Here is a 24,832-nt window from a genome sequence, read left to right as displayed (position 1 = left end):
CAATGACACAGGAGGGAAGTGTGAACAACCAATACGTTTGAGAGATTAAAATGGGCCACTCATTCATAGCCAGTTCATCATAAATCAACCAAACTGGAGAGAACACAGAAGGCTACGACGATGGAGAGCACAGAGTGTTAAGCACAGACAAGGTAAAGAGATATACACCACATCTTAAAGCCGGTGTCCACATAGAGAAGAGCAGCACTAGGTAGTATGTTGTACACAGATTCTCAGCATTCATGCACTCACTTCTTATGCCGAAGTCTGGTTTTTATCCCCCACGAAGGAACGCGACTGTTTAAATAAAAATAAAAAAACAGCCAAGAGCGCAGAATCGCACTGCTGTCAACAATAAGACTGGAATTGATCAAACGGGATCAATCTGACATTGTAAGAACCATCTGAGCACTTACATACCGCGAAAGGTCGTCACAATAAAAGCCGTAATCTTTCAAGTCTCCCCCCCCCCCCCCGATACAAACCTCTTTAAATAGAAGGGAGGGAATTGGGTAGGATAGTACATTATTCATAAAAGTGGCCACAGAGTAAAAGGCAAATTCTGAGTCCTATGTCCAACTGTGACACAGTATGCATGGCGAGAAGTAAAATTACAAGACATCGATGTTCCAAGCTCACAATGCATATGCACACTCTCCAGTGTTTTAAGTGACAAAAAGCGGAGACATTTCCTGCACATCTTGCACCACAAAGCAAAAATTAAAAAGTACAAGAGGTAAACTTAAACCATCTCTCTCTCTCTCTCTCTCTTCGCTCTAGGGTTGAGGGGGCCGAGGGGGTTATGGGCACTCTGCAAAGAACATAAAACCTGTCATGTATGCATTTTCAGTAGCTGGTTTTGTCACACTTGGGGGTTGTGGTGAATGGAGAAATTGTCCTTCAATTTTTTTGAGCAAGGAGCAGTAGTCGCCAGCCGTTTAGATTCGTTTTTCGCCCTCCGATCAGCATTCTGGCGTTAGCGTGGAACCAAAATGGCGCCTGTCCCTGATTCGGTGCTGATGTGTTTGGCCGTGTCCTATAGTAGTGAGTCCAGATCCTCGGAATGATGGCAAATAATGTCGGGCGGGGTGGAGGGGAGGTCACACACTCATGGTCATGGTTGGAGAGTACTGTGGAGGCACAGATAGAAGAAGAGGGGATTAAAACACACACACACACACACACACACACACACACACACAGCTTTTTCCTATCAAGTTCTCCCTGGTCAGACACGCAGCCAGCTCTTCACGCCGCTACTGAAGTCAGTGATGTTAATATGCCGTGACTGTGGCGTTTCTGTGTGGTCAGCAGGCGCTCGGTCTCAAAGTACTATTACAGTCTCCGACGGTGGCAAGAAGGGAGACTCACGTTCTCGCTCTGAAAAGAGTGGAGGAAGTTTCCACTCAGCTCTCCGTCATCCCTCGGGGTCCCGGGAGGATTGCTAATGCCACTTAAATTGTTTGGGGAATTCTGGAAAACAAAGTGTTGGCAACGTTTATTATATATCTTTATGACATTTCGCTTTATTCATGATTAAGCTCTTAAATGCAACCAAAAACTGTCTACGTGGTTACAATATTTACCTTGTTCATTCCATCCAAATCACCAGAGCCTAAGAATGAAACAATATGAAAAACAATGTTTGTATTCTATGACCATAAGAAAGGAGACAAACTATATTCTCACATCCTTTAATGCCCCCAGAACATTTCTGCGTGGTGGTAGAAAGTGTGTTTCTGTAGCCAGCGGTGTTACCTAGTGACCCGTTCATGTGGTGTGGTTCCATCCCGGCCATGGCTCCCAGGGGTCCGTCAGAGCCGGGGCCCATAGGGAACTGGAGGGGGAAAAGGACAGCATTGACTCACTACCCACGTCTCCACAACAGACAACATAAAAGGGGCTTAAAAAATAACTTATTTCCGCTTCTGTGAACTTCAGTCCGTATTTCAACTGAAAGCGCCACGTCCGGATTATTTCAGTTTCAAAAAGAGATTGAAACATAAGCCTACCGTATCAAATAATGTATTATATCTGCTTTAAAAAACATTTAATAAATCATAACAATCTAATACTTCAAGGAAAAGAAACTACGACTAAGAAATACTGGACATAATCTTTAAAAATAACAAATAATAATTTCAACAGCAGTATGCAGGAGCTCAGGTTGGTTTGAAATTAAATGTATTGCTCCGTCTGAAAGCTACTAGATCAAAATCCCATATCTATCTATGAGAAAGATACAAGACCACATCATATATGCAATATGTGCAATATTACTGATTAAAATTGTATTTCAAACCACCGTTCAGTAACTCATCATCCATAGAAGAATTTCCATAATTTAGCATGAAAAAAATGAGATTGTCTGTAAACCCTTTTGTACTTCAGTGAGGACATAAATGTAGAATAGTAGAATAATTTGGGGTTTAGTTATTGGTACAATCTTTTCCTAACAACCAGTGGAGCTCACAACACACTGTGTCCCTCAGCCACTTAATTGTTGTCCTCTGTCAACCACTTCTTTACCGAGTGACCCCCGTTACATTCACAGGCCGGGCCCGGATGCTTTGGTCTCTTGTTAAAACAGACTGCTTGATAAAGGATGGATGGTGGGCTTGGTGCAAAAGGGAGGAATATAAGTAATTAAATAGTTAGTGGGATGCAAAAATATTTTATAAGTGTACTAATAGTACTTTGACTACGAAATCCACTCTCGGTGCAGAACGAAGAAAAGGATGAAACAGAACTTACATTATTTCGGTTGCCGGGTCCAGTGTTGATCATGGTGTACAAATTGTCACCAGAGTTGTTTGAGTCTGGAAAAAGTGCAATTATACATATAAGTGGCACAGGATAGTTCACGAAAATGGGAATGACGAACGGCTTGGGTCCAGGAAGCACTAACCTGCAGGGCTGGGCATGATGGGAGTTCCTGGGGGCCCCCCACCTCCAGATGCACCCTGTGGAGAATAAGTCAAAAAGATAGAAACGAAGAAAACAATTACAATTTTTTCATAATTATGTCAAAACTAATTCAAACAAAAATGCTCCTTAGTGGACCATCATATAGTAGGTGCAAGTTAAGATGCCAGGATGTGTTCTCACCCCGTATGCACCAGGAGAGGGTGATGAGTAAGGCATCTGAAACCAAAAACACACACATTACAGACCAGAAACGGGTGAGATACCTCAAAATGTCATCATTCATCATTTGATAATCCTAATACCATTACGGCGGTCTGTCCAACTGTCTGTGGAAACCGTGACACATAATACTACAATTACATCCCAGTCTGGAACCGTGGAGCACATTATATACCTCTGCAGCTCGGAGAGGAAATCTGACTGCAATCTGAACCAGCATTTCTCTGGGTGCATGTGTGCGTTTGTGTATTAGTACTCACAGAGTTGGCATTGTTGGGATTGGGCCATGGCCGACCAGTCCCTGGGCCCCTAGATGGTAAATAATGAAATACATTTTAGTGAGATGTTGCAATAAGGTTAAAAGACATGTCAAAGAATAAATGTACACGTTTATAAAAAAGGCTCACATGTTCACTCCTGGCATACCGGGACCCATGGTGTTGTGTGGAGGCCTCATCCCACCACCAAAGTTCTGAGGCACAAACAAAAATCATTTTAAAACACAGGGTACAGTATGAGAGAAAGAAATCCATGCAAACCACTGCTACCATCAAAATAACATTGGTTTGGATTTGGTTGGTACCAAATGTACACTTACAAATGAGTCTTGTAAAGACCAATGACTGGTCATCAAGGCAGTGGTGTTATTATTCTATGTTAAGTACAATAGCCTACCTGAGGGCCGGGCCCCATTGGTCCCATGCCTCGAGGGCCGCTCATTCTCTGCATTGGCCCCAAGTTAGGATGGCCTGGAGGGGGAAAAAGGAAGTTTATATGAAGCGATCATTTCTCTAATGCGGGTACAGTAAGTAGTTAAAATGAATAATAATAATTCAGAATGAGTGCTTCATAATATACCTGCCAATTAAAGAACAAAAAAACAGCTATAACCATATGTAATAAAGTTACAATGATAAAAACAAATCAGGTATAAAGAAAGCTCTCGTAAAAACAAGTTGTGGGCAATAATTTGAAACAGGTAATGTGCTGGCAAGCCTAATCTCACCAGGAATATAATTCCAGATCATAGGGGCCCTGACAGCAAAAGCCCAGTCACCCTTAGTCCCCAGCCTTCAGGGACCACTAGCGGCTGTGGGCTTGAGGATCGGAGGTTAGGACTTAAGGGGTTAACAAGCTCAGTAATAGAAATGGGGGCCAAACCAAATTGAACCTTAAGAGTTGTTAAAAGAATCTTAAAATCCATCCGAATTTAACTGGCAACCAATGAAGGGAGGCAAGAATTGGCGTGATATGGAATCTACGTTTGGTCTTCGTTGAAACGCAGCACTGAGTCGCACCTTGTGGCCGTGTTGGGTCCATGTTGGGCAGCATGGGATGAGGACCTGGTCCTCCGCCTGGCGGCTGAAAAAACACAAAGAGTCAATGAAACTTGTAAACATGTTACGTATTCTGCATCCATGGTGTGTGTGTGTGTGTGAAAGCTCTACCTGGTTGGACATCCTGATGGGGGGACCTCTTGGGCCTCCAGGGAAGCGAGGCGACATGAAGGACTACAACGGATACAACAACGCTCCATGAGATTCAAAGAAAGAAATGACACACATCTCTCAAAATGTATGACTGAATCATTTCTCAACAGCTTGTTTGCGTGAATACTGAAAGCAGCATGAAGCATTAAGCCGAGACGGATGCCAAAGCATGAAGCATCAGCACTGAGAACCCGCGTTCCCAGATGACCACAGACAGCAAAAAAAAGAGAGAGAAAGGGGGAGAGGGACTGTTACCTGACTGTGAGGTCCCATCATACTGTTAGGAGGGGGAGGCTGAGGGTGAGGAGAGCCCTGGGGACCAGCAGGACCCTGTGGCGTTGCACAAATTAAGAGACGCAAGAAGGAAGACAGAGGAGGGAGAGAAGAGAAGAGAAGAGAAGAGAAGAGAGGATGGAAACAGAGAGAGAAAGGGGGAACGAGAAACAGAAGTGACAGAAGAGGGGCAGAGAGAGAAGCAGGGTTACTGCAGGGCAGTGGACAGTTGCAATGCCAAGAACCAAAGTGTGGTGCAAATTCTTTTTTTTAATACAAAAATAAGATTCCCATTTCCATGTACCAAACAGATTAAAAAGAGAGACGGCGCAGAGAGGAGCAAGCAAATGATTGAGCCTTGAATGGAGGGAAAAGAGACAGAAAGATGGAGTGGATGTGGGCTCTTTTGCCTGTCAGTCAAGTCATCAAGAAGCCTGCTGCATGCAGCATGTCATCAATGCTAATTTCCCGGAATTAACAGTGTCAATTAAGCTCTACGCAATTAGCTGTACAACAACACAAAACACCGGCACTGTGTCGCTAATGTTGCTGATCTGACAGAGTGAGGGGTCTAATTGAGATCCCTCCAATGGATTCTGATATGGAAAGTGTGAGTGAGTTCATGTATCAACGTCAAAAAAATTATTTTCCCTGATATTAACATGATCACATAATGAGTCACGTCTTTGTGGCTTCCAGGACATAATAAGCTGGCGGATATATCCGAGGTTGATCTAGTTGAGGCAGAGCAACATCGCAATAGTATGTCACCTCTTAGAGCCAGTTGCATACAGTTGCCTGCCAAGAGTTTATCCTCATGGAGATATTGATTTTCAGTAGGTGCTGCACCTTTCGATTTCTCCATTAGGGAAGATGGCCAGGCCACGCCTGCCTGTTTACAGCACCGGAGGAGACAGAACGTCTATGTTTACTACAAGTTCCCCGAGCACGGTGGAGCAAAACTAAAAAGACCAAAGCGGTTTAGACACACCAGCGGGGAGACACCACAGCTTCACGAGACAACACAAAGCCCTGACAGCATTTTACAAAGCGGGAGCCCGCAGATGTGCAGCGAGGGAAACAATCAGTTCATTAAATAATTTGTCCATCCACAGGATACTAATTTATGACAATTTTGATTATTTATTAAGGAGGTGATTGATCAAGTGCTGGGAGACGATTTAAGAGGGTTCCTAGCGGTAAGAGACCGGATCGGTGTGGTGAATTCGCTGACCTGGAAAAAGCCAGGTGGCATGGGTCCTCCCGGCATGCCCTCACTGGGGGGCATCCCTCCCATCACAGGACTGGGGGCTGCTGCTGCGCTCTAAGCAACAACAAAAAACAAGGAAGATACAAATATATCGTCAATACACACATGGAACTTTAACAGGCAGATGTAACGTTATTGCTGGAAATCTCTAGTAATCCCTGTATGGCTGAGTTTCTTGGCACAGCTGGCCACGGGAAAAGCACATCTCAGAAACTGATATTCTAAAAGTACCCTTTTCATGCACGCACACTGAAATGTTCATTCCTGCATGGGGTCATGTGCCAACGGGAGCAGGGATCGCTATTCAGGGAAATCTACGACGCCAATTTCCCCGCCTCGAGGCCTAGCAACATTTCTGTGATGAAGCTGTGTTGTGAATGAAAGTAGAAACACTGCAGGGACACACACTTAAACAATGACGTGGGGCGGCCAAACCAAATCACAAGACAATGCTGATAATCTATTTAAGTCCACAACTGATTTTACAGTTTAGCAGTGATGTCAATGCTTTCCCCTCGTCTAGCAAACTTGTTTACACTGCAAGAACATAAGCACTGGACAAAAAAAAAAAAAAAGCACATCAACCGTCATGTTTACTGAAAATGATAAGAGGCCTTTTTTCCGCCGCGTACACATAAATTCACCCCTTTTCTTCTTCTGTTCACTTGTATGGAGGTGGACTAGCCTACGGTTGGGCTAAACCAGTTTGGCTGTCAATCTGAAAAGGATTATTTTGTTATTTGACCAGCCTTCATGACCCTTAAATTATTGTTATTGTTAAAAAACACAATCTAACGCAGCGTCAACTAATCTAAAAAGAGAAAAAGAAATGGATCCAACATGGATTCTGCGGAGCCGCATCATTTGTGGATAGACTGTATGAAAGCGGCGTTAATGGGGGTAATGAGGCGTCTGTACCCGGTTGATCCAGATAAGTATCAGTGGGATTCACTGAGTCAGTGGCTCCAAAGTGCTGCTACACAGCAGGGGCTCGCTGGGCCGATATCCTGCTCAAACCGCAGCCCTAATTTGCTAATGTGCCATTTGCTTCGGTCACACGCTGCTAATTGACTGAGTTTTTCTTCCCTGTAGCCGAGGCAATCTGAGACGGGCTAATGTCTTCAGGCTGCGGGGCGGAGCCTCCACAGAACCGCTTAAGAGCGAGAGAAGCTCCTTCAGTCCCATTTCTTAATGCGTAGCTCGCTCTTGTTATAGTGTTGGTGTACGCAAACAAGCAATGAATATTACAACGATGGATGCACCAACACACACACACACACACACACACACACACACACACACACACACACACACACACACACACACACACACACACACACACACACACACACACACACACACACACACACACACACACACACACACACACACACACACACACACACACACACACACACACACACACACACACACACACACACACACACACACACACACACACACACACACACACACACACACACACACACACACACACACACACACACACACACAACTGGTCAATAGCCAACACACTCCCTGGTATTGACTGCTCCTTCCCTAATTATATCTGCTCAGACTGCCACTGCAGGGTCACTGTGAAATACCTCAGCAGGGAGAGAAGTGAGGCCACAGAGAGAAGGCACATCTCATCGGGCCCCACCACCCCCACCGGGACACGGGCACAGCCTGCAAATCCAGTTTTCTTTACTGAAATATTCTTCTCTCATCGTGTGGGAAAATACATTTTGTGGAGATTTCAGTTGCTCCGCAAGACCAAATTCGCACTGGCATGTACTTCCTCACCCATGTTGACCAGTTACACTCAGCCCAACTTTGATTTGTCTCAGAATTTTGTAAATCTTTTGGGTGAAAACATTTGAATTAAGATTCAAAGTTAACTTAATCTTCAGTGTACAAGATGTTTAAAGACCTGCAGTGACTCATTCAAATTCTGTTAAGCACCCACTTAAACCTAAAAATAGCTCAAATACCGAGAAAACCATAAACCTTCTCACTGAGGTGTAAGCGGCATGTACATGTTTGGTGAACTGGATGGTTTGCGATGCTTTTTTCCCCAAAGACACAAGAAATAGTGCATTCTCAGAGATGACAGTTTGTACCCTTTTTAAGGTTTTTAGTTTCTCACCTCAAGCGCCCACAGTCAACAACCAGACTTGGAACAGTAATTGATACTAATAAAAAAACAAATGCAACTGTATTTACAGCAAAAGATGCAAACACACAGAAGGCACAGATTAAAATTAATGTGTATACATACACACACACACATAAAATACTCAAATGATGCATCAGATCTGTCAAAATGTGCAGCTTTCGGTTGGATTTACAAATACTACCACAATTATGCAGTTTCCACATTATTCAATCTGCACATATTTATTCTCTAGATTTCTTATCCGAGGGTACATTCATGCCGACGATCACATGACTAGCAACCATAGACCGTGTATATATATATATATATATATATAAGAAGCAGGCGTATCATTCATCATCATATCACCCACTGGTTTGTGGAGTACGGGTTCGAAGCCTGATTTTGGCATATTGGCAGTTTTACCAGATTTTCCTTTCTCAATGCACCTTGGAAGTAGGTACAGTTGTACTACTCAATATACAGTACAAAGATAAAAGCATGTCTACCTTCTTAACATCGAAGTATCATTAAATACATATCTTTTTGTCATTTAATCTCATGTCAAAGTCGGCACCGCATTGGAAGTATATCCTCAACTGTTAAGAACAGCAGTGCATGAAGAAAAAAAAACTAACCAAATCATCTGCATACATGAAACTAACAGTTTTGCAAGAATTTAAATGCCAAGACATCCACATGCAAGTCAAAGAAGAAGTTAGGAATCCATCCTGCCCGACACCGTTATCGACTTGGAAGGATTCACCCAGCAATTACCTTTATCTAACCTGCACGGCCCGACAGGTTTACAAACACAAAAAGGGCTCTAGGTTACTTTTTAAATGAGAAGTTTGTTTTTTTCCCTGATTCATTGAATCAAAAAGCATCTTAAAAGCATAAAGTGTGATTATTACGATTAATTGCGCAATCTTTCCTTTTAAACAACAGTGATGGGAATAATGTTTCTGTGCCGGGCTCGCTCGTTTTTCAAGTTTCTTTGAGAGGATAACCAATCAGACCTCTAAGAAACACTTTGGGAGGGATATTAGCTAGAGCTACAGGCTCATTTTGTACGACTACATACTGCGTTATGGTTTCTGACACTAAAAGCACTGAGATCATACGGTCAGAGACAAAGCAATAAGACCAGGAGTAAATACTATGAATCCAACAATGACGTGGTTATATTACAAAGAGAGGAGGATGTGATGTTGTGAGTCCACGGAGACGCAGTAGTTATTTAAAGAATCGTAAAGTTTTTTGAGACCTGTTCAGACAAGATCCTGGTAAAAGATAAAGGTTATTCAGAAAGCTTCTTAGCCCAAAAAGAGAACTCACTGTTACGAGGACTTTTAGGAGGCGGAGGAGAGAAATAATATTCTCCAAACGCTGAACAAGTTAATGAAACGTGACGGATAAGATCGGGCGGGGATAATGTTTGTGGGGATCTCATTAGCGATGCGCTCACATTTCTCCCACAAAATGCAGAAATTAAAGTGATCCCAAAACTGAAATATTTGGCTGGAGAAATTCAACGGTTATTATCGATTTAGATGCCAACTGCCATTTATGTAGACTGGCCAGCAATAATATCAAATAGATTAAATGAGCAGGGTAAATAAGCAAATAAATATAGGAAAACAACCACTTTTGCATGTGAAAAGGCTCCCCACGACCATGCCAGCATAAATAAGCCTGAGAGGATTTGATCCATGTTTTAGGTATAGAAGGGTGTGTATCCGCTTTATTTTAATTTGTATGTTGTAAAATAATGGGGGCAATAACTAACTTTAGGCTTGTGTTCCAAGTAAATGACATTAAGTTGTGTGTTGTATTGAGTGCTTTAATTGCAGCTCATCTGTAAAGACGTTCATCCTCATTCTGATCGCATTTGAACAGCCCACGAATTGCCACTCCTTCGGGACATCAGTAGTAAATTCTTCATCTAAAAAAGTGTGCTGCCATTAACCAAAGAAAACATTCCTGTTGCAACTGGAGGAAGGAGTTGCTCTGTTCATTATAGATAAAAGGTTGATCTGCGGTGTCTAGTTTCATAGCAGTGTTATACGGTCATAGAACCAAATTGTCTGGTCCCTTTACAGCGAATCAAATGGCAACGTGTTTTGTTCCTCTACCCTTAAGTGGCCCATTCCCCGAATGAGGCCTGCCAAGAAATAATGAAGTAAAACAAAGCTGTATTTAAGGCAGTGAGTCATAAAACAACGTCAACAATCTACATTTGCTCTGTCGGAGTCAGAAACTGAAAAGCAATATTCGATGTTATGTTAAATCTTCATCATGTCTAACTAAAGTCCACAGCTGTGCTTGCTGGACCGTCCCAAATAGCCTGATGCTGCTTTCCTTTCGAAAAAAGCGAGCCACGTCTGTCCACAGACAATCTGGTACAGGAAAGGGGCAGATGTCTCAGCCCTGCCCCGGGCTATGAAGCTCTTGTCTGGGGCCTTCCATACAATTTCCCAGGGGACCTCTTTTAGTACAGACTACCCCCCACCCTAACATGATTCAGCGTGTACGTGCGTGTGTGTGTGTGTGTGTGTACGTGTGTTTAGGAGCACACAAGCAATCCTAGCCAAACACATTTCCCTTGGATTCTCAAAATCACTGAAGGAGGTTACAAAAGGCCGGAGCGACAGCGGATGTGCTCGTGCGGTCTTTACAAAAACAAAGAGAGAAGGGGGAGAGGGTAATATAGAGGGGGAGAGAGAGAAGGAAAGGGAGAGCAGGGTGAAGATGACCAAGAGGTTGACCGAGGCAACAATGAAAACGAAACCCACAATGGTATAGAGAGATACAAAAATAACAGTGAGATTTAAAAAGGGGATAAAGGAGGGATTGATTCGGGTTTTTGTGTGGTTGGTCTGCAGCAGAGACCACCCAAATGTCAGCTCCTGACATTGTGTGCTCTTAACAGCCTCACTTCTTCCACTGGAGCCAACGCTCAAAAGAAACCAGGCCCGATGTTTAGCTTGTAAATGTTTAACCATCAATCAACATCATAAAACCCACTCCGAACCCTGAATGGATGCTCTTCCTTTCTCTGGTTACTTCTCGCAGGTCCCTTCCACTTCTCATCCCCCCCCCCTCGTTTCATTCCCTCAGCGGAGGTGGATGCTGGGCATATGCCACGGTGCCACTCCCCTTTTCCTTTCTCCAATCTGCCCCTCAGCTCCGTGACAGCCATCAATCAGCCGCAGACGCCATGGCGACCCTCTCCCCCCCCCATCGGGGAGCGTCCGTCAGTGTGAATACACCGGGGTTTTTACGAGCCCTGCTGGCTAACAGAGCTATCACCTCCCCCACACCTAGACAAAGGCACAGGGTCCAAGAACACACACACACACACACGCACACACGCACACAATGTCGGGGAGAGCCAACCCGCACACATATTCCCAAAGCTCCCGACCAAGACCGACGATTCCCTGTTCCCTCATTTGCTTAATGTTTTCCATGTTATGAAAATTGTCTCCGTCAAAACACAAGCTGCAATCTTATTATGTGCCGCTGAATCTTTCAAAACCGGTCTGAGGGAAACAGCAAAAATAATATAAGAAAAATCAGTTCAGCTGTTAATATTATTACACATCTATTTTCCTAAAACAGATGAACTCTGGGACACTTTATAAGACCACCCAACCCAAGCAGGCAATCATAACCAATCAAAGAGTAATTACTATGAAGTAGGCTTTGTGAATTAGGGTGGGCTTTCCACCGAAAGGCCCTCCTTAGTCTCTATGTGTTAAAATACTAAGAATTGTGGTTCCTGAAAAGGGCAGAGCCACGCTGTCGCCTCTCTCCTGCTCCCAGGTCACCTGCCAGATCAGGAGGCCTGTTACCCTGACAACCCTATCTGCCAGAGCAGGACCAACATAGCCATTTAACCTCTTCCTGTCTTGATTCATCACTGACTTACCTACAAACTGAGCTGTGTATTGGCCATCCAAAGAGGACTCCTTAATCCCTAATGTCTTTCCCTGGCCGTGCCGACACAGCAAAACCTGAACAGCACTTTTTTTATCTAATTTACGTCAGCTACATGATGAAGCACATGGAAGGGAACAGCAGCAGCCACTGACCAGCAGTTTGCACTCTCTGATCCTCAGGAGGCTTTTTTATTTATTTATTTCATGCTGACTCAAAAGCTGGAAACAATTAAGCACTTTCTTTAAAATGGCATAATTATCAAGATGCAAAACGCTGCAAATATATTGAGATGCTATCATACGCGGAGCAATGCGCTGCCGAATGATGTACTTATCCTGAGCGATATTGAATAGATTTTTGATCAGAGGCCGCCTTTACAGTTCTTCAGTTTTAAATTCAGTGTGTGTTTTTTCTCACTGCAGATAATAGGTTGCATCCGATCTACTTGGTACGACAGACAGGAATCATGCTGCACACAAACAAATCCCTGTTTTCCGATGAATTATAATAACCATTGCTGCCTGAACACCAATAACTGAATAGTCTGAGCACCAAAAACCCAAACAGTAGCCTGCAATTTAGCCTCCTGCCGCTGACTGAATCACAGCATACTTTACCCACTTTACTATTAATGTTAAATGGAGTCTTCAACGAGGTTAAATCACATGCACTGTGAGCTACTGCTACAAAACGTTTCCTTTCACGTTATGCTCCATTTTACCTTCACGATGCAGCATTGCTTTTGAAGAGACAATGCTAGCAAAGCAAGCCAGTATTTGGCTCATATACACAATTGAGTTCCCAGTCATCGTTTTTTAACCCCGGCTTCCCATTGAGTATTAACCAACTCTCTCAACAATGCCCAACATGCATTTGAAACCATTGCTACATGCTAACACATTTTAAAAAAAATTAACAGTTCAAAAACAAGGGAAGAAAGCAACGTTATGTAATGGCATCTAACCTGCAATGTGCAACCATAACCGAGAGGAGCCCATTTCAAAACACTCTCGTCCATAAACTAACATTTGAACATTAAAATTAACCTGAACGCAGCAACACCCTTTCAGATGGCAATGTTATCCGCTCTGGTGGAGCCCTGATTTGCTCTCAGATAAATATTTCCCAGGAAATTTTACTTTGACTGTCATTTGTGTTTTCAATGACGTGAACATTTTGCCATCGGTGTTTAATTTTTTTCAGCGCGCATGGAAGACGTGTTTGTGTATGAAGCTCTCAGGAGTTGTGCGGAACAAAACAGAAATTAGTTTCTGGTCTTCACAGCTGAGGCAGGGAGCTTGAGCGTGGCATGGATATGGAGAGAGCGCTCGACGGGTCTGACTCAGGACATGCTGACATCGGCATTATTTTCACAGAAGCCTATAAAGCTCACTGTTGGACGCATCATTCGACCCACCGACAGGGCAAGATGACCGATCGTAAATTCAGAAGTAGAGAGAAAAAAAAAAGATATTCCTTAATTGCATTCGGTAGTTAAATACAGCTACAACGGTGCAGAGGGCAAGAGAAAATGACGTAAACCTCCAACATAAAAAAAATAGGGAAAAAAGCAGAAATCCGACAGAAACGACTTCTGAGAGAATCATGATCCTTCTTCGAGCTAAAAAGTAATCGCGATAACCTGAAGAAGAATCGCCATTGGGAGGGGAATGTGGGAGATTTGGTCAGGACTCAAGCGTTGACAAACAGAGATTGTGAGCACTTTGTTCCGATAGCTCAAACGGAAGAAAGAAAAAAAAACTGACTCCAGGCCAGAGGCACATTATTTACACCACTTCTAAGCCTTGAGAGCAGACTTGTTGTCTTCTTTATCAGAAGGCAGATAAATATGTGCAACAGTTCCCATGTAAGAACTACTCACGTAATCATGGAAGGCTTTCGCTTCGCTGGAGTGGTCACATGTCTCTCTCCTCTCTGGTGCAGCACAATACAAGTCCCAGAATACGCTGTGGACAAGACGGGTCATGAAGCAAGCAAAACCACACAAACAACCCCTGGACATGTGAACGGGGAGACAGGGAATATTAATCGCTTACCACCACCAGGAATGTAGGAATCCAGGGGGTTCTCCAAGTGTTATGTTTTTCTCCCATCGGATCTAGTACAAGGGGGATTTCAATAATTATCCAATTAAAAAAAAAAACATTTGAATATATTGTGCAAAAACATTTACAGAAATGTTTACATTTTTTTTTTTTTTTAAATGGACATAGTTGAACTTTCCCCCATAATGTTACATACCTCTGATAAAAAGGTCTGTGCAGACTTCTGAGCTCCTATGTGCAACAAATACTCGTAGACGTACAAAGCCAACCTGTGTGGGGGAAGAAGAAGAAAAAACAACCTAATGTTAGCTTTCATTTAATAAAATATCCCCAAATGGCAGAAAAATAAACGACAAACAAGCAGATTCAATCTTCTCCAACGGCCACACTGAGTGACTAGAGTCGGGCACAGGGCCTCTGAACAATGGCTGCCAAATAGCCTATGCCAAAAAAAAAAAATGAAATGGGTGACTGTGTAACCAAGCCGAAACCTGGGGACGATGCCCTGCACAGAGAAGATTAAAAGAAAGTGATAAAGTGGGCAGTGTAATTTAACATCGTGTGGTGAAACGTACACAAATAATGTAAAAAGCACACACACACACACAGAGCACCAGCCTGCAGTGCATTAGCTAGGGCACAGTATCCTGGTGGCACTGATGGGGCTGAGGGGAAATAAAAACGGAGCCTATCGGAAAAGCGCAACAGAGAAAACAATGTACTGTGTCGCGAGACGATGTTATTGTTTTCTCTTGTCCGCGCTCGCGACCCGAATAACCGCACGAATCACGTTAAAAAACACACAAACCGAACTGAACTCGGAATCGTTGGGTGGAGGTGTGAAAAAAGACAGCAACACACAGGGAGGGAGGAAAAAAAAAAAAAAAAAAAAAAGCCGAAACACAGCTCAGGGGAGGAATGGCGAGCAGACAAGGCGGTTCATTCAATTCGATTCTCGGGAGGAGGAAATCGCCTCTCGCTCGGGGCGTCCAGCGAACAACAGAGAGCAAGAAGGGAGCAACTTACGCGGCGAAAAACACACAATAATAGACGTTTCTTCGCTTACTTTTCTCGTGCTTGGCCGTCCGACGGCACCGGGGTGCCTTTGCCTTTGGGGAACATTGTTTTGTGTGGGAGGACGACCGCCTTCTCTTTCTTTTCTTTTTCTTTTTTTCTCGCTATTTCATCTGTCAGATCATCGCGGCCGCGACCCTCTCATACTCCAACCGCACTCCGCCTCAACCCGACGACTCAACCGAGCCTGGTCCGTGGGGGGAAGAGGCGGGGCCAGATTCTGAGTGAAGCGGCCGACAGCCAATGAGAGCTCGGTCACGTCTTAAGGTCGTCCTTGACGTGCTTTTTTTTTTTTAATTTACCGTTTCGACGTTGATATCGAGCTTTCCAGGTTATGATATCGAGGTAATTTAATGAAGATTATTTCACAGTTCCATTGTTGATTTGTTTACTCGGTTCGCCTTATGAACAAATACAAGCATTTCACTTTTGAAAGGTCACTTGAGTATGAAAGTATGAAAGACATTAAAACAATTCATACAGGCAGGCTTTAAAAAAAAAAAAAGAAGAACAAATATTAACAAAGAAACACAGTTTGCAGCTTGTATAGTTTCCAAAGTAGTTTGTATCGTTGTTTTATTATAATAAGTTTATGGACAATATGGTCCACACAACAAAAATAATGAGGTAACTACAGTTCCACCTTAAGAAATGTGGACGTAACAGTCACCACTGCAGGGGAAGGTCTCTCTCTCTCTCCCCTCCTCTCTCTCTCTCCCTCCAGTGGTGACATCGTTGAGTAAATCTGTCGCGTGTGCGTGCATGTGTGTGTTTATAAAGTGGAGGAATGGGTGAAATGGAAAGAGGTCGGTGTAGCAGGCTACAACCCTTAGTCGGCGTCAATGTGTAGTAGCCGACGGTCCATTGACACGTGAAGGTCTCTATCTCGATTTCACCATCAGCAGTAACTATAAAATTAGGTAAGCCATTTTTTATTTGTTGTGTGCCTGTAAAAATGCGTTGCTTTCTTTACTGCCACGACATGACGAGCAGACTTGAATAGTCCGTATTGTTTCGTGACAGAGGTTCACGGCGAATGTTGCGGTCTGTCTCATTTCTCCTGAAGTCAACGTAAAGGTCACGTCAGCTTCTGTCAGCGTTAACAGGAAAGACAGGTGACCACTGCGTTGCATCAGCAGTTGTGGGCAAACACTTCAATCCCGTCAAATAGTTTCCATGAATACCTCGTTTAGCTGCATGCCTTAAAATAGTTGTGTATATGTGGCTTGAAATAGTTTTCAGACCCTGGTCCAGTGAAACATCCCAGCCTGCATGAAGTCTGGTATTCTCTCGAGGCCTACTGCAAGGTTGAAATCACACGTAGGCATCTCAGGTTGTTCCTGATCCCTTTTGTTGGGGGACAAATGTTGGGCAATTCCTCAGGCGACAACAAGATGCAGATTATTGAAAGCGTCTTATGTTGCAGCACCGGCCCAAACTGACTGCAGGTTTCACATTTGCAAGAGTGTTTATTTTTTATTTTGACTGAAAACATTTCCCTGTGTTTTTCCTATCTGTGCAGTTGTGACTATGACGTCGAAGGGGAACGATGTGGACGACACGCAGGACCCCCTGTTCTGTCAGGAGGCTGAGGAAGTGTACAGAAACCCCACTGAGTTGAAGATGAGTCAGATCGTGCTGCCGTGCCATGCCAATCACTGCGGGGAGCTGAGTGTCGGACAGCTGCTGAAGTGGATGGACTCCACCGCCTGCTTGTCTGGTAGGAAAAACGTCAGAAAACATCTTGATTTTGTTACTTTGAAACTCTCGGTAGTTCCTCTTTGCATCTCCGCTTCACAACATGTCCCCGACGATGTCATCTGGAGATCCTGCTGACAAACCTAACAAACAAACTAGAGGAGCACACATCGGCCAAGGCCAAATGCTCTTTCATACAATGTTAACAAAAGTGAAAGAAATCAATTGTGTATCCGCCTCAAGATTTGGATCCGCTCCCAAATGCAATGGGTTTTTCCCTGGCCCATGCGTCACCCTTACACCAGTTTTCATGAAAATCAGGCTGTATTCTTTCCGTAGTCCTGCTGACAACCGAACCGAAAACATAATAATAATAATAATAATAATAATAATAACCGCTCCCATTGAGCTCATAAAGCCTTAAACACACTTGTGCATCTGCAACTCTCATCATGCACCGTGGTTATCCGAGGATAACACAAAATGGCCACTGAAGCGTTCTAGCAGGAAGTAGTGGGCATGCAGTGCCAATTTAAATTCTGATGACTCAAAGTATTTTTTGCCGAAGGTTCCTGGAGCCAAGATTTGAAACCCAGGTCGCTAAAGTGGTGGAACATATGAGTCTGAGGCTTATCGGTGGGTACAGGTTAGTACAGTACCGAAGCGTTTAATGATGGTTGCTCGCCTGTTTTTAGTGTTGCACTCGGCGACTGTTTGATCTGGACTTGACCTCATTGGGAGGTCTCCTAAAAACTCACCTACTCTCAACTATGTTCGTCTTATCTACAGTCCCCAAAATGATGAAGCCCTTTGTTACAGTTCGACAAATTGTTGCGAAGATTTTATTTTTTTGTTGAGCTGCTGTTTCTGTCTAGAACATTTGTTACAGATTATGTTTCATACTCGAAGTGGGCAATATGGATGGCTCTCTTAAATCATGTGTAATTTGCAAAGTTACCTAATTAATCCAGACATATTAAAGTGATTGCTACCACAGCATAAATGGTAGAAATGTGTTTTTATTATGGGCCACCGTAACACATTTAGGTTTATCTGTACAGACGCAATAGATAACACCTGGGAATCAATATATTCTGAGGCTTTGTCAACAAATGAAATCCATTTAAATTAGAAACTGGGTTGAAGTCTGTCTGTGTGATAGATTATTACTCCATGCCTTTTTTTTTTATAGAGATGCACATATTTACAGCTCATAAGCTCATTTCACTTTGCCTGATTTGCAGTTGCTTTGTGACGGTTGTGTGCTGGATCACTTGGCCTAACTATTAATCTCTCTCCTGCCAGCTGAGAGACATGCTGGTTGTTCCTGCATCACAGCATCTGTGGACGACATCCATTTTGAACACACCATCGGGTAACGTATTAACCAGAATGCTGCTCTGCCTGTCGGTGTATCTCCATCTAAACATCGTGTTTCACAGCAGAGAGGTCCAGAGTGTGTTGATACTGCAATCACGGCTCTGTGTTGATAGTAAAGCGTCTGTCTGTCGACTCCAGGGTGGGAAAGGTCGTCAACATCATAGCAAAGGTCAACAGAGCCTTCACGTCCAGTATGGAGGTTGGTGGACATTTTGATTTCAGCGTGGGGAACGTTTTTAGTTCAGAAAGGTGACGCGCGGTGCTTCTTTTTCATTTCAGGTGGGCATATTGGTGAATTGTGAGGATCTGTACACCGACCGGCAGTGGAAAGTTTGCCATGCTTTTGCGACCTTTGTCGCCAGACGAACTGAAGCGGGGAAGGTAAGGGACACGGACCTGAGTATGCATTTTACTAAAGCTGGTTCAACATCCCCTATGTATTCTGTGTACACAGGTACAGCTGAAGCAGGTGCTTCCTCGCACACAAATGGAGCAGATGGAGTACAGCCTTGCAGCAGAGCGGAGGAGGATGAGGCTCATCCACGCTGAGATCATTACAGATCTACTGAGCAGCAGCACAGCTCAACTGGGTACAGACGGGAGACGTGGGGCTTTAAAACACGACGCCATTGCACACGTGCAGCATTAAAAAAAATCAGACTGATCTTAAACTCCTTGTTGTCGTGTCCTCAACAGGAGAATGCCAGGAGTACAAGGACGCTGTGCGGGCTGAGCGGACACGGGTGGAGAGCGTGGAGCTTGTGCTTCCGCCACATGCCAACCATCAAGTCAGCACCTTTGGGGGCCAGATCATGGCCTGGATGGAGAATGTGGCTACAATTGCAGCGAGGTGTGTCCCTGGGTTTCCTATGTTCGTTTTAAAACGCAAAACGGCTTTAAAATAGTTTTACATTTTCTCAAAATGTACTTAATAACTTTACTGATGAGTTTGACGAGAAGATAAAAAATCACGGTCATATCTGCTTGTTTTTTGTGAAACAGTCAGTTCACTTGGCTTGAAGACTGGAAACAGAATCAGACTTGCCTTCATTGGCCAAGTATGTGTGCATAATTAATTAAAATAAAATGTCTTAACAAGTCTTGGAGTTTTCCCACACAAACACCCCTAGAAAACCAGGAAATGTGTTTTTATTATATGCACGTTTTTGTAGGGATAAACAAACCATATAAAACACAATGGTTGGTTGAGCTTTAGAAATGCAGGTGGGTGTGTTTCTCCAGTATTTATGCTGTGCTAAGATACTTGGCTGTAGCTTCATATTTAACACGAAGCTGTAACAATGGTATCCATCTTCTCATCAAACTCGCGGTAAGAAAACGAATAAGCATAATCCTAACAAATCCCAGTTTGCTGAGGCTATTTTAAATGAGACCAAGGTTCAAACCAAACCAAAAACGTCTTCCTCTTTTCCGTCTTCCTCTTTTGATCTAGTCGCTTGTGTAACGCTCACCCAACCTTGAGGAGCATTGACATGTTCCATTTCCGTGGCCCGTCTCACATTGGTGACCGACTGGTACTGAAAGCCATTGTTAACAATACCTTCAAGCACAGGTGAGTCACCGCACAATGACTTGAATAAAAGCCCAAAGCAAACGTCCATCGACTCATCTAACGAAGCGTGTTTTTACTGGTACGTCTGTGTGTGCGCGCGCCTCTTTCTGAACCTTCATGGTGTGCTTCAGCATGGAGGTGGGAGTGTGTGCGGAGGCCTACCAGGGTGGAGAACCTCTGCGCCATATAAATAGTGCTTTCATGACGTTTGAGGTGCTCGACGGTGACGGGAAGCAGTGCACGTTACCGCGGATACGACCCGAGCCTGTGGTGAGTTTTCTTCGTGTTCCGTTGCTGCCCGAGAGCCCATAATGTACAATATACAGCCCCCCCCACACATTTTGAGTCCCAGGTTATCACAAAATATGCCTATCTTTATGTGAGGATTTCAACATTCGGTTTTACAGGATGGGAAAAGACGTTATCAGGAAGCTGTTGCCAGAAAGAAGATTCGCCTTGATAGGTTAGTATTTTCCATTAAACCACCATTTTGTTCTTTGTACAGCCTCCTGAAATATTGAGGGCTGACATGGTTTATTGCAGCTCTGTATATTTTGGTCAGTGTAAAAGTAGCTTGATATGCATTTTCTATCTCCCAATCTCTTGGTCAGGTTTGATTCCAACATATATATATATATATATATATATATATATATATATATATATAATTATGCGGTATACACAAAACAAACAATTACGGTGCCTGAGTGCAGTATTATTGACTGGACGTATTACAGAACCGGTATCATCATTGCTTTGTTTGTCCAGTGTTGTGCTACAGAGTCCTTTTATTTACAGTAGACCGCAGCAGCACATGACTTGGCGGAGCAGCATATCGCAGCTGAGCACACTTTGGTGTCGAGCATAATAAGTGCATTGTTCAACTGTAAAATACCCGGCCTCCAGTCTAATCTTTATTCCACTATTATGATAACCAAACGTGTCGGCTCATTGCGTGAACGAAAAGCTTCACATTATTGTGATCGGGTCCTGTGAACTTCCTTTTGCACCCCGAATGTAAAACATTGTGCCCTCATTGTTTACAGGAAGTACATTATCTCCTGCAACCAAACTGAAGTGCCCGTTTCGGTACCCTGGGATCCAAGTAACCAGGTATTGCAATTTCTGCTAGACAGGATCCCACAAGCTAGGTGAGGCTTATTGCCAGCGTATACAAGAATTCAAACAAGTCTTCTGTTTGTTTTGTTTTAGATTTACCTGAGCTACAATAATGTATCGGCACTGAAACTAATGGATACCAGAAACAACTGGGTATTAACGTTTGAGAAAAACAAGGTCTGTATTGTTTTTTTATTATCCTACAGGATATAGCTTGTTAAATAGACACAGCTGTGGTGACTCCGCCCGGCGTTCTCATCTGTATAGTTTTGGACAAGCTGCACAGTCACAGTGGCTGTCCTGGAAGTAGGCCCATATTGCTTTAACCACATTGTGGAATAATTCAGAATAGAAACACTTTAAAACTGACTTCTGCTCAAACCCCTCTCCAAAAGTCATGGTCAACGATTTAGAGAACCGTCTCTGAATATAGTCGTCCTAAAAATATGTATAATTATGTATAATCTCCTATGTACGCACCAGTTAATGTGGCAGTTTTGATGGCAGTCAACTCGATTTATGTGCCTGCGCATTAGAATAACTGGAACAAATTCTATTTATAGACATCGAGCCCACCTCCTCTTTGTGGATTCGCTCCCCTCTTAGGTCAGACTGTACACACTGGAGGAAAACCACGTGCTGTGTTTCAAGGTGGAGATGCACGTCAGCGTACCGGCGGAGCAGACGTTCCACCTTCTGTCAGACCTGAGGAGGAGGAAGGAGTGGGACCGGCACTATGAGTCAGTATGAGCAGCTTACTGTTAATTTAACGGCAGCATAATCTCAAAGAATGATTCTAATGTTTTTCTCATAGTCAATTACATAAAAACAGGCCCACTCATTTCTGCAGAAGATGTCAATCTTAAAAACACATCACAATATGCAGTTATTACTGAAATGGTTTATAATTTCCTAAAACCACAAGCAAATGTTACTCAAACATGTGTGAATAGAGTGTTTTCTAAAGGGACTAGTTTCAACCGCAGATCAATATACATTTGGTGCTTCAGTGAATGTTTACATCAGCAGGACGGTGAGAGAGACTCAAAATAAAAGTAATTAAGGTTACATGTCACCCAGTGCAACAGTGGTTCAGTTTTCATAATTTTAGGACAACAATTGAGGTCTATAGCACAGAAAAATAAGGGTAAAGTATATGGTGTGTTTGCTCTTTTTCATTGGATTTGTTGACGGCAGGATAAATATAAAACGTCACCTGCCTTATCCTTTTTAAATTCATATTCATATTACCATGGCAACCAACCAAACCAAAAAACACGAGGCAATATGCAATGTTATTTTTGCATGAAAATGTAAGACTGTTTGCACATTGTGAGGCTGCAGTAGTTATGTGGCGTGAATGCTTCAAACAATTTATTCACGAAGTTTGTCTCGAGTGACTGTTACGGCAGCATGAGATGCGATTTCGACATCTTTTTATAATATTTTAATTTTCTCACACGCTCATTACTGTGTGGTCTCTTGCAGGGAGTGTGAGATGATCACCCAGGCAGATGAGGAAGACACCCTTTACCGCGTGGCCGCACCTTCTGTCAGTAAAGGGGGCAAAGGCCAGGACTTTATCTTGCTAGCATCCAGGAGGAAGCCGTGTGACGCCAGGTGTTGTAACATACATAATAAACAACCTGCTCATTTTGTTTGCCACTTCGCAGCTGTATTTTCATTTTTTACTATGTTTCTTGATTTCCTTTTTCCAGCTTCTATTACTTTTGTTTATGCAACCAGTTATTGCATTACTGCCTCCCGCTTGCGCGCTCATAAAGGCTCATGATGCTATCCTTGTTTGTCCCTCCCAGGGACCCGTATCTGATCGCTCTGCGTTCTGTCACTTTACCCACTCACCTGCCCACTGAGGACTACACCAGGGGAGAGGTGCTGTGTGCTGGCTTCACCATCTGGGAAGAGTCCAGCACCGTCACCAAGGTTGGCCAAATGAGAAGGCGCTCCCCGGGAGCCCGTTCCTGCGCCCTCACGCTAACGATTCACTTTCAAAGCGATTGCAAAGACGCAGTGGCTTCTTGCGCCGCACGTGACCCCGATGTGTTTTGGTTTCAGATCACCTACTACAACCAGGCCACGCCGGGCGTCCTCCCCTACATCTCCACGGACATCGCCGGCCTGTCCTCCAGCTTTTCGAGCACCTTTTCTGCTTGCAGTCACTTCCTGGAGGCCAACAAGGACAGCCTGGCTGCTCTGCCGCCCTCCGCGCTGTGACGTCACCGCTGCCATCGTCTCCCGGACGAGAGGAGCAGGAGCGTCGGTCTTTGCCTCATTTCCCCTCTGTTGTGGAGGCTCTTCAGGAGCCCGTATTTGAATGTAAAGGTCCCCACCCTTGAGATTACAAACATCTTTGCATTTGTAATTTCTTTTCAAGTCTTTTGAACCTCAGTTCTCACTGTGTGACTTTGTTCCTTCATAAAATGAGAGAAATAGTTTTTAATAAGCTAAAGAAATAGTGTTTACTCTTTTTTTTTTTTTTTTTTTTTTTTTTTTTTATTATAAAAGAATTGCTACTTTCTTTCAGCCAGATTAAAAGGTATGAAGCAAGACTGCACAATATGGATGATAAACCTTTTTAGTTTCATGATAGCTCATTTATTATGGAATAATCTCTGTGCCAAAAATAATTTATAGATCAATGAATCATATTTTGGTTTTAAGTATTTACCACAATCTCAGCAATCTGTTTTCTTGAGACAGTCATGCATTTAATGGTATTTCCATTCTTTTAGTCAAAGTTGAGATATTTCAACCAGCCTCTTTTTGTTATAGTTTTTCTACCTCCTAAATGTTTTTAAATTATTTGAATGAGACTTTGAATAGGAGCGAGACGAGATGTACATTTAGTGTGTTGATGATGTTTTGAGACGATGATGTATAGTTTTAGAGGACAACTCTTGCACTGATTGTAATGTATGTTGACATTCAATGGCCAAGTATCTCACATGTCAAGCTGTCTTGATTTTTAACTGAAACAATAAACACAAAAGACTAGAGCTGTTGTGTTGCGTTCACCTCTCCCACCCTACATTCCTACCATTCCTTAACCATTTTTATGAAGAAAAAAAGAAAGGGAAAACACAGCTGGCAGCTGTATCCCACTGTAACTGTTGTAAGAGGTCTACAGGCCAGCGACCAGAAAGCCTGACTGGGGTTTAAAGGCGTTGATTACTCTGCTTGCTTTTCAGATTTAGTTTATGTTGTATTATTGTCCTGCTACGATCACACTGCTTCTCGGGCAGCAAAACAGAAGAGGAAAAAAAGTGTAATGAATGTGATGAAACATTTTGTGAAATTTTAGGTAGAACGATGAAATCACGAGCCGGTCACTAAATCCTGTGACATAAATCCGTCCAGCGCATCCCTGGATGAGGTCAACAGCTTGACCCTCACTGCCGGTTCATACCGCTCTGCAGGTCCCTGAACAGCGGCTGCTCCGATGTGTGCTATTCTCGTTAAAGGCCTCGTTCAGTGAGGGAGCCGTTATCAGTGCCAGCTCCTCTTTGTCCTCCATGCTTTTAGGAATGCAGCCTGCCCTGCCTGTCCTCCTTTCAGAGCAGCCTCCATCCTGAGCGGGCCCCTTGTGCCTCTGCCAGGGTGCTTTCTATCTTTGGTTCC

The 24,832-nt window shown here is 43.5% G+C and overlaps 2 protein-coding genes across 7 annotated transcripts; one reads left to right on the top strand and one right to left on the bottom strand.

Moving 5' to 3' along the window:
- Window positions 1-277: 277 nt before the first annotated feature.
- ssbp3b (single stranded DNA binding protein 3b) lies at window positions 278-15,622 on the bottom strand. 3 transcript variants are annotated; one of them, XM_034530792.1, is made up of 18 exons: window positions 15,416-15,622; window positions 14,546-14,618; window positions 14,341-14,402; window positions 14,166-14,250; window positions 6,145-6,234; window positions 4,893-4,967; window positions 4,596-4,658; window positions 4,446-4,509; window positions 3,823-3,896; window positions 3,555-3,619; window positions 3,408-3,456; window positions 3,109-3,144; window positions 2,909-2,963; window positions 2,755-2,819; window positions 1,759-1,837; window positions 1,587-1,615; window positions 1,372-1,473; window positions 278-1,130 (listed from the first exon to the last, which is right to left on the bottom strand). In XM_034530792.1, the coding sequence occupies exons 1-18, from the start codon at window positions 15,469-15,471 to the stop codon at window positions 1,101-1,103; spliced, it is 1,152 nt and encodes a 383-aa protein (XP_034386683.1). In that variant the 5' UTR covers window positions 15,472-15,622; the 3' UTR covers window positions 278-1,100. The 3 variants fall into 3 exon arrangements, with proteins under 3 accessions (XP_034386683.1, XP_034386685.1, XP_034386686.1); XM_034530794.1 differs by lacking the exon at window positions 4,893-4,967 and having other exon boundaries at window positions 15,416-15,589; XM_034530795.1 differs by lacking the exons at window positions 4,893-4,967; window positions 6,145-6,234 and having other exon boundaries at window positions 1,101-1,130.
- A 525-nt stretch (window positions 15,623-16,147) lies between these two features.
- Window positions 16,148-24,210, top strand: acot11b (acyl-CoA thioesterase 11b). Of its 4 annotated transcripts, XM_034531496.1 has the most exons (16): window positions 16,148-16,343; window positions 16,946-17,143; window positions 18,427-18,496; window positions 18,640-18,700; window positions 18,781-18,882; window positions 18,956-19,091; window positions 19,198-19,351; window positions 19,955-20,074; window positions 20,206-20,344; window positions 20,482-20,537; window positions 21,121-21,187; window positions 21,287-21,370; window positions 21,800-21,933; window positions 22,682-22,813; window positions 23,011-23,137; window positions 23,270-24,210. In XM_034531496.1, the coding sequence occupies exons 2-16, from the start codon at window positions 16,954-16,956 to the stop codon at window positions 23,426-23,428; spliced, it is 1,731 nt and encodes a 576-aa protein (XP_034387387.1). In that variant the 5' UTR covers window positions 16,148-16,343; window positions 16,946-16,953; the 3' UTR covers window positions 23,429-24,210. The 4 variants fall into 4 exon arrangements, with proteins under 4 accessions (XP_034387387.1, XP_034387388.1, XP_034387389.1 ...); XM_034531497.1 differs by lacking the exon at window positions 16,148-16,343 and having other exon boundaries at window positions 17,032-17,143; window positions 18,615-18,700; window positions 23,270-23,664; XM_034531498.1 differs by lacking the exons at window positions 16,148-16,343; window positions 16,946-17,143 and adding an exon at window positions 17,693-17,767 and having other exon boundaries at window positions 18,615-18,700; window positions 23,270-23,664.
- Window positions 24,211-24,832: the final 622 nt, after the last annotated feature.

This window comes from Cyclopterus lumpus, chromosome 4, assembly GCF_009769545.1.
Source record: "Cyclopterus lumpus isolate fCycLum1 chromosome 4, fCycLum1.pri, whole genome shotgun sequence".
Classification (NCBI taxonomy): Eukaryota; Metazoa; Chordata; class Actinopteri; order Perciformes; family Cyclopteridae; genus Cyclopterus; species Cyclopterus lumpus.
Note: the sequence above shows the minus strand (reverse complement) of the source record. Positions and strands in the feature narration are given on the sequence as shown.

Excerpts from the sequence above, each read along its gene's own strand:
- ssbp3b (XM_034530792.1), bottom strand. The coding sequence starts at position 15,471 with ATGTTCCCCAAAGGCAAAGGCACCCCGGTGCCGTCGGACGGCCAAGCA. Across the intron at positions 6,235-14,165 it reads CGAAAGCCTTCCATGATTAC|AGCGCAGCAGCAGCCCCCAG; the intron begins GTGAGTAGTTCT and ends GTTGTTGCTTAG. Across the intron at positions 1,616-1,758 it reads CCACATGAACGGGTCACTAG|GCTCTGGTGATTTGGATGGA; the intron begins GTAACACCGCTG and ends TTTCATTCTTAG.
- acot11b (XM_034531496.1), top strand. The coding sequence starts at position 16,954 with ATGACGTCGAAGGGGAACGATGTGGACGACACGCAGGACCCCCTGTTC. Across the intron at positions 22,814-23,010 it reads AGGAAGCCGTGTGACGCCAG|GGACCCGTATCTGATCGCTC; the intron begins GTGTTGTAACAT and ends TGTCCCTCCCAG. Across the intron at positions 23,138-23,269 it reads AGTCCAGCACCGTCACCAAG|ATCACCTACTACAACCAGGC; the intron begins GTTGGCCAAATG and ends TTTTGGTTTCAG.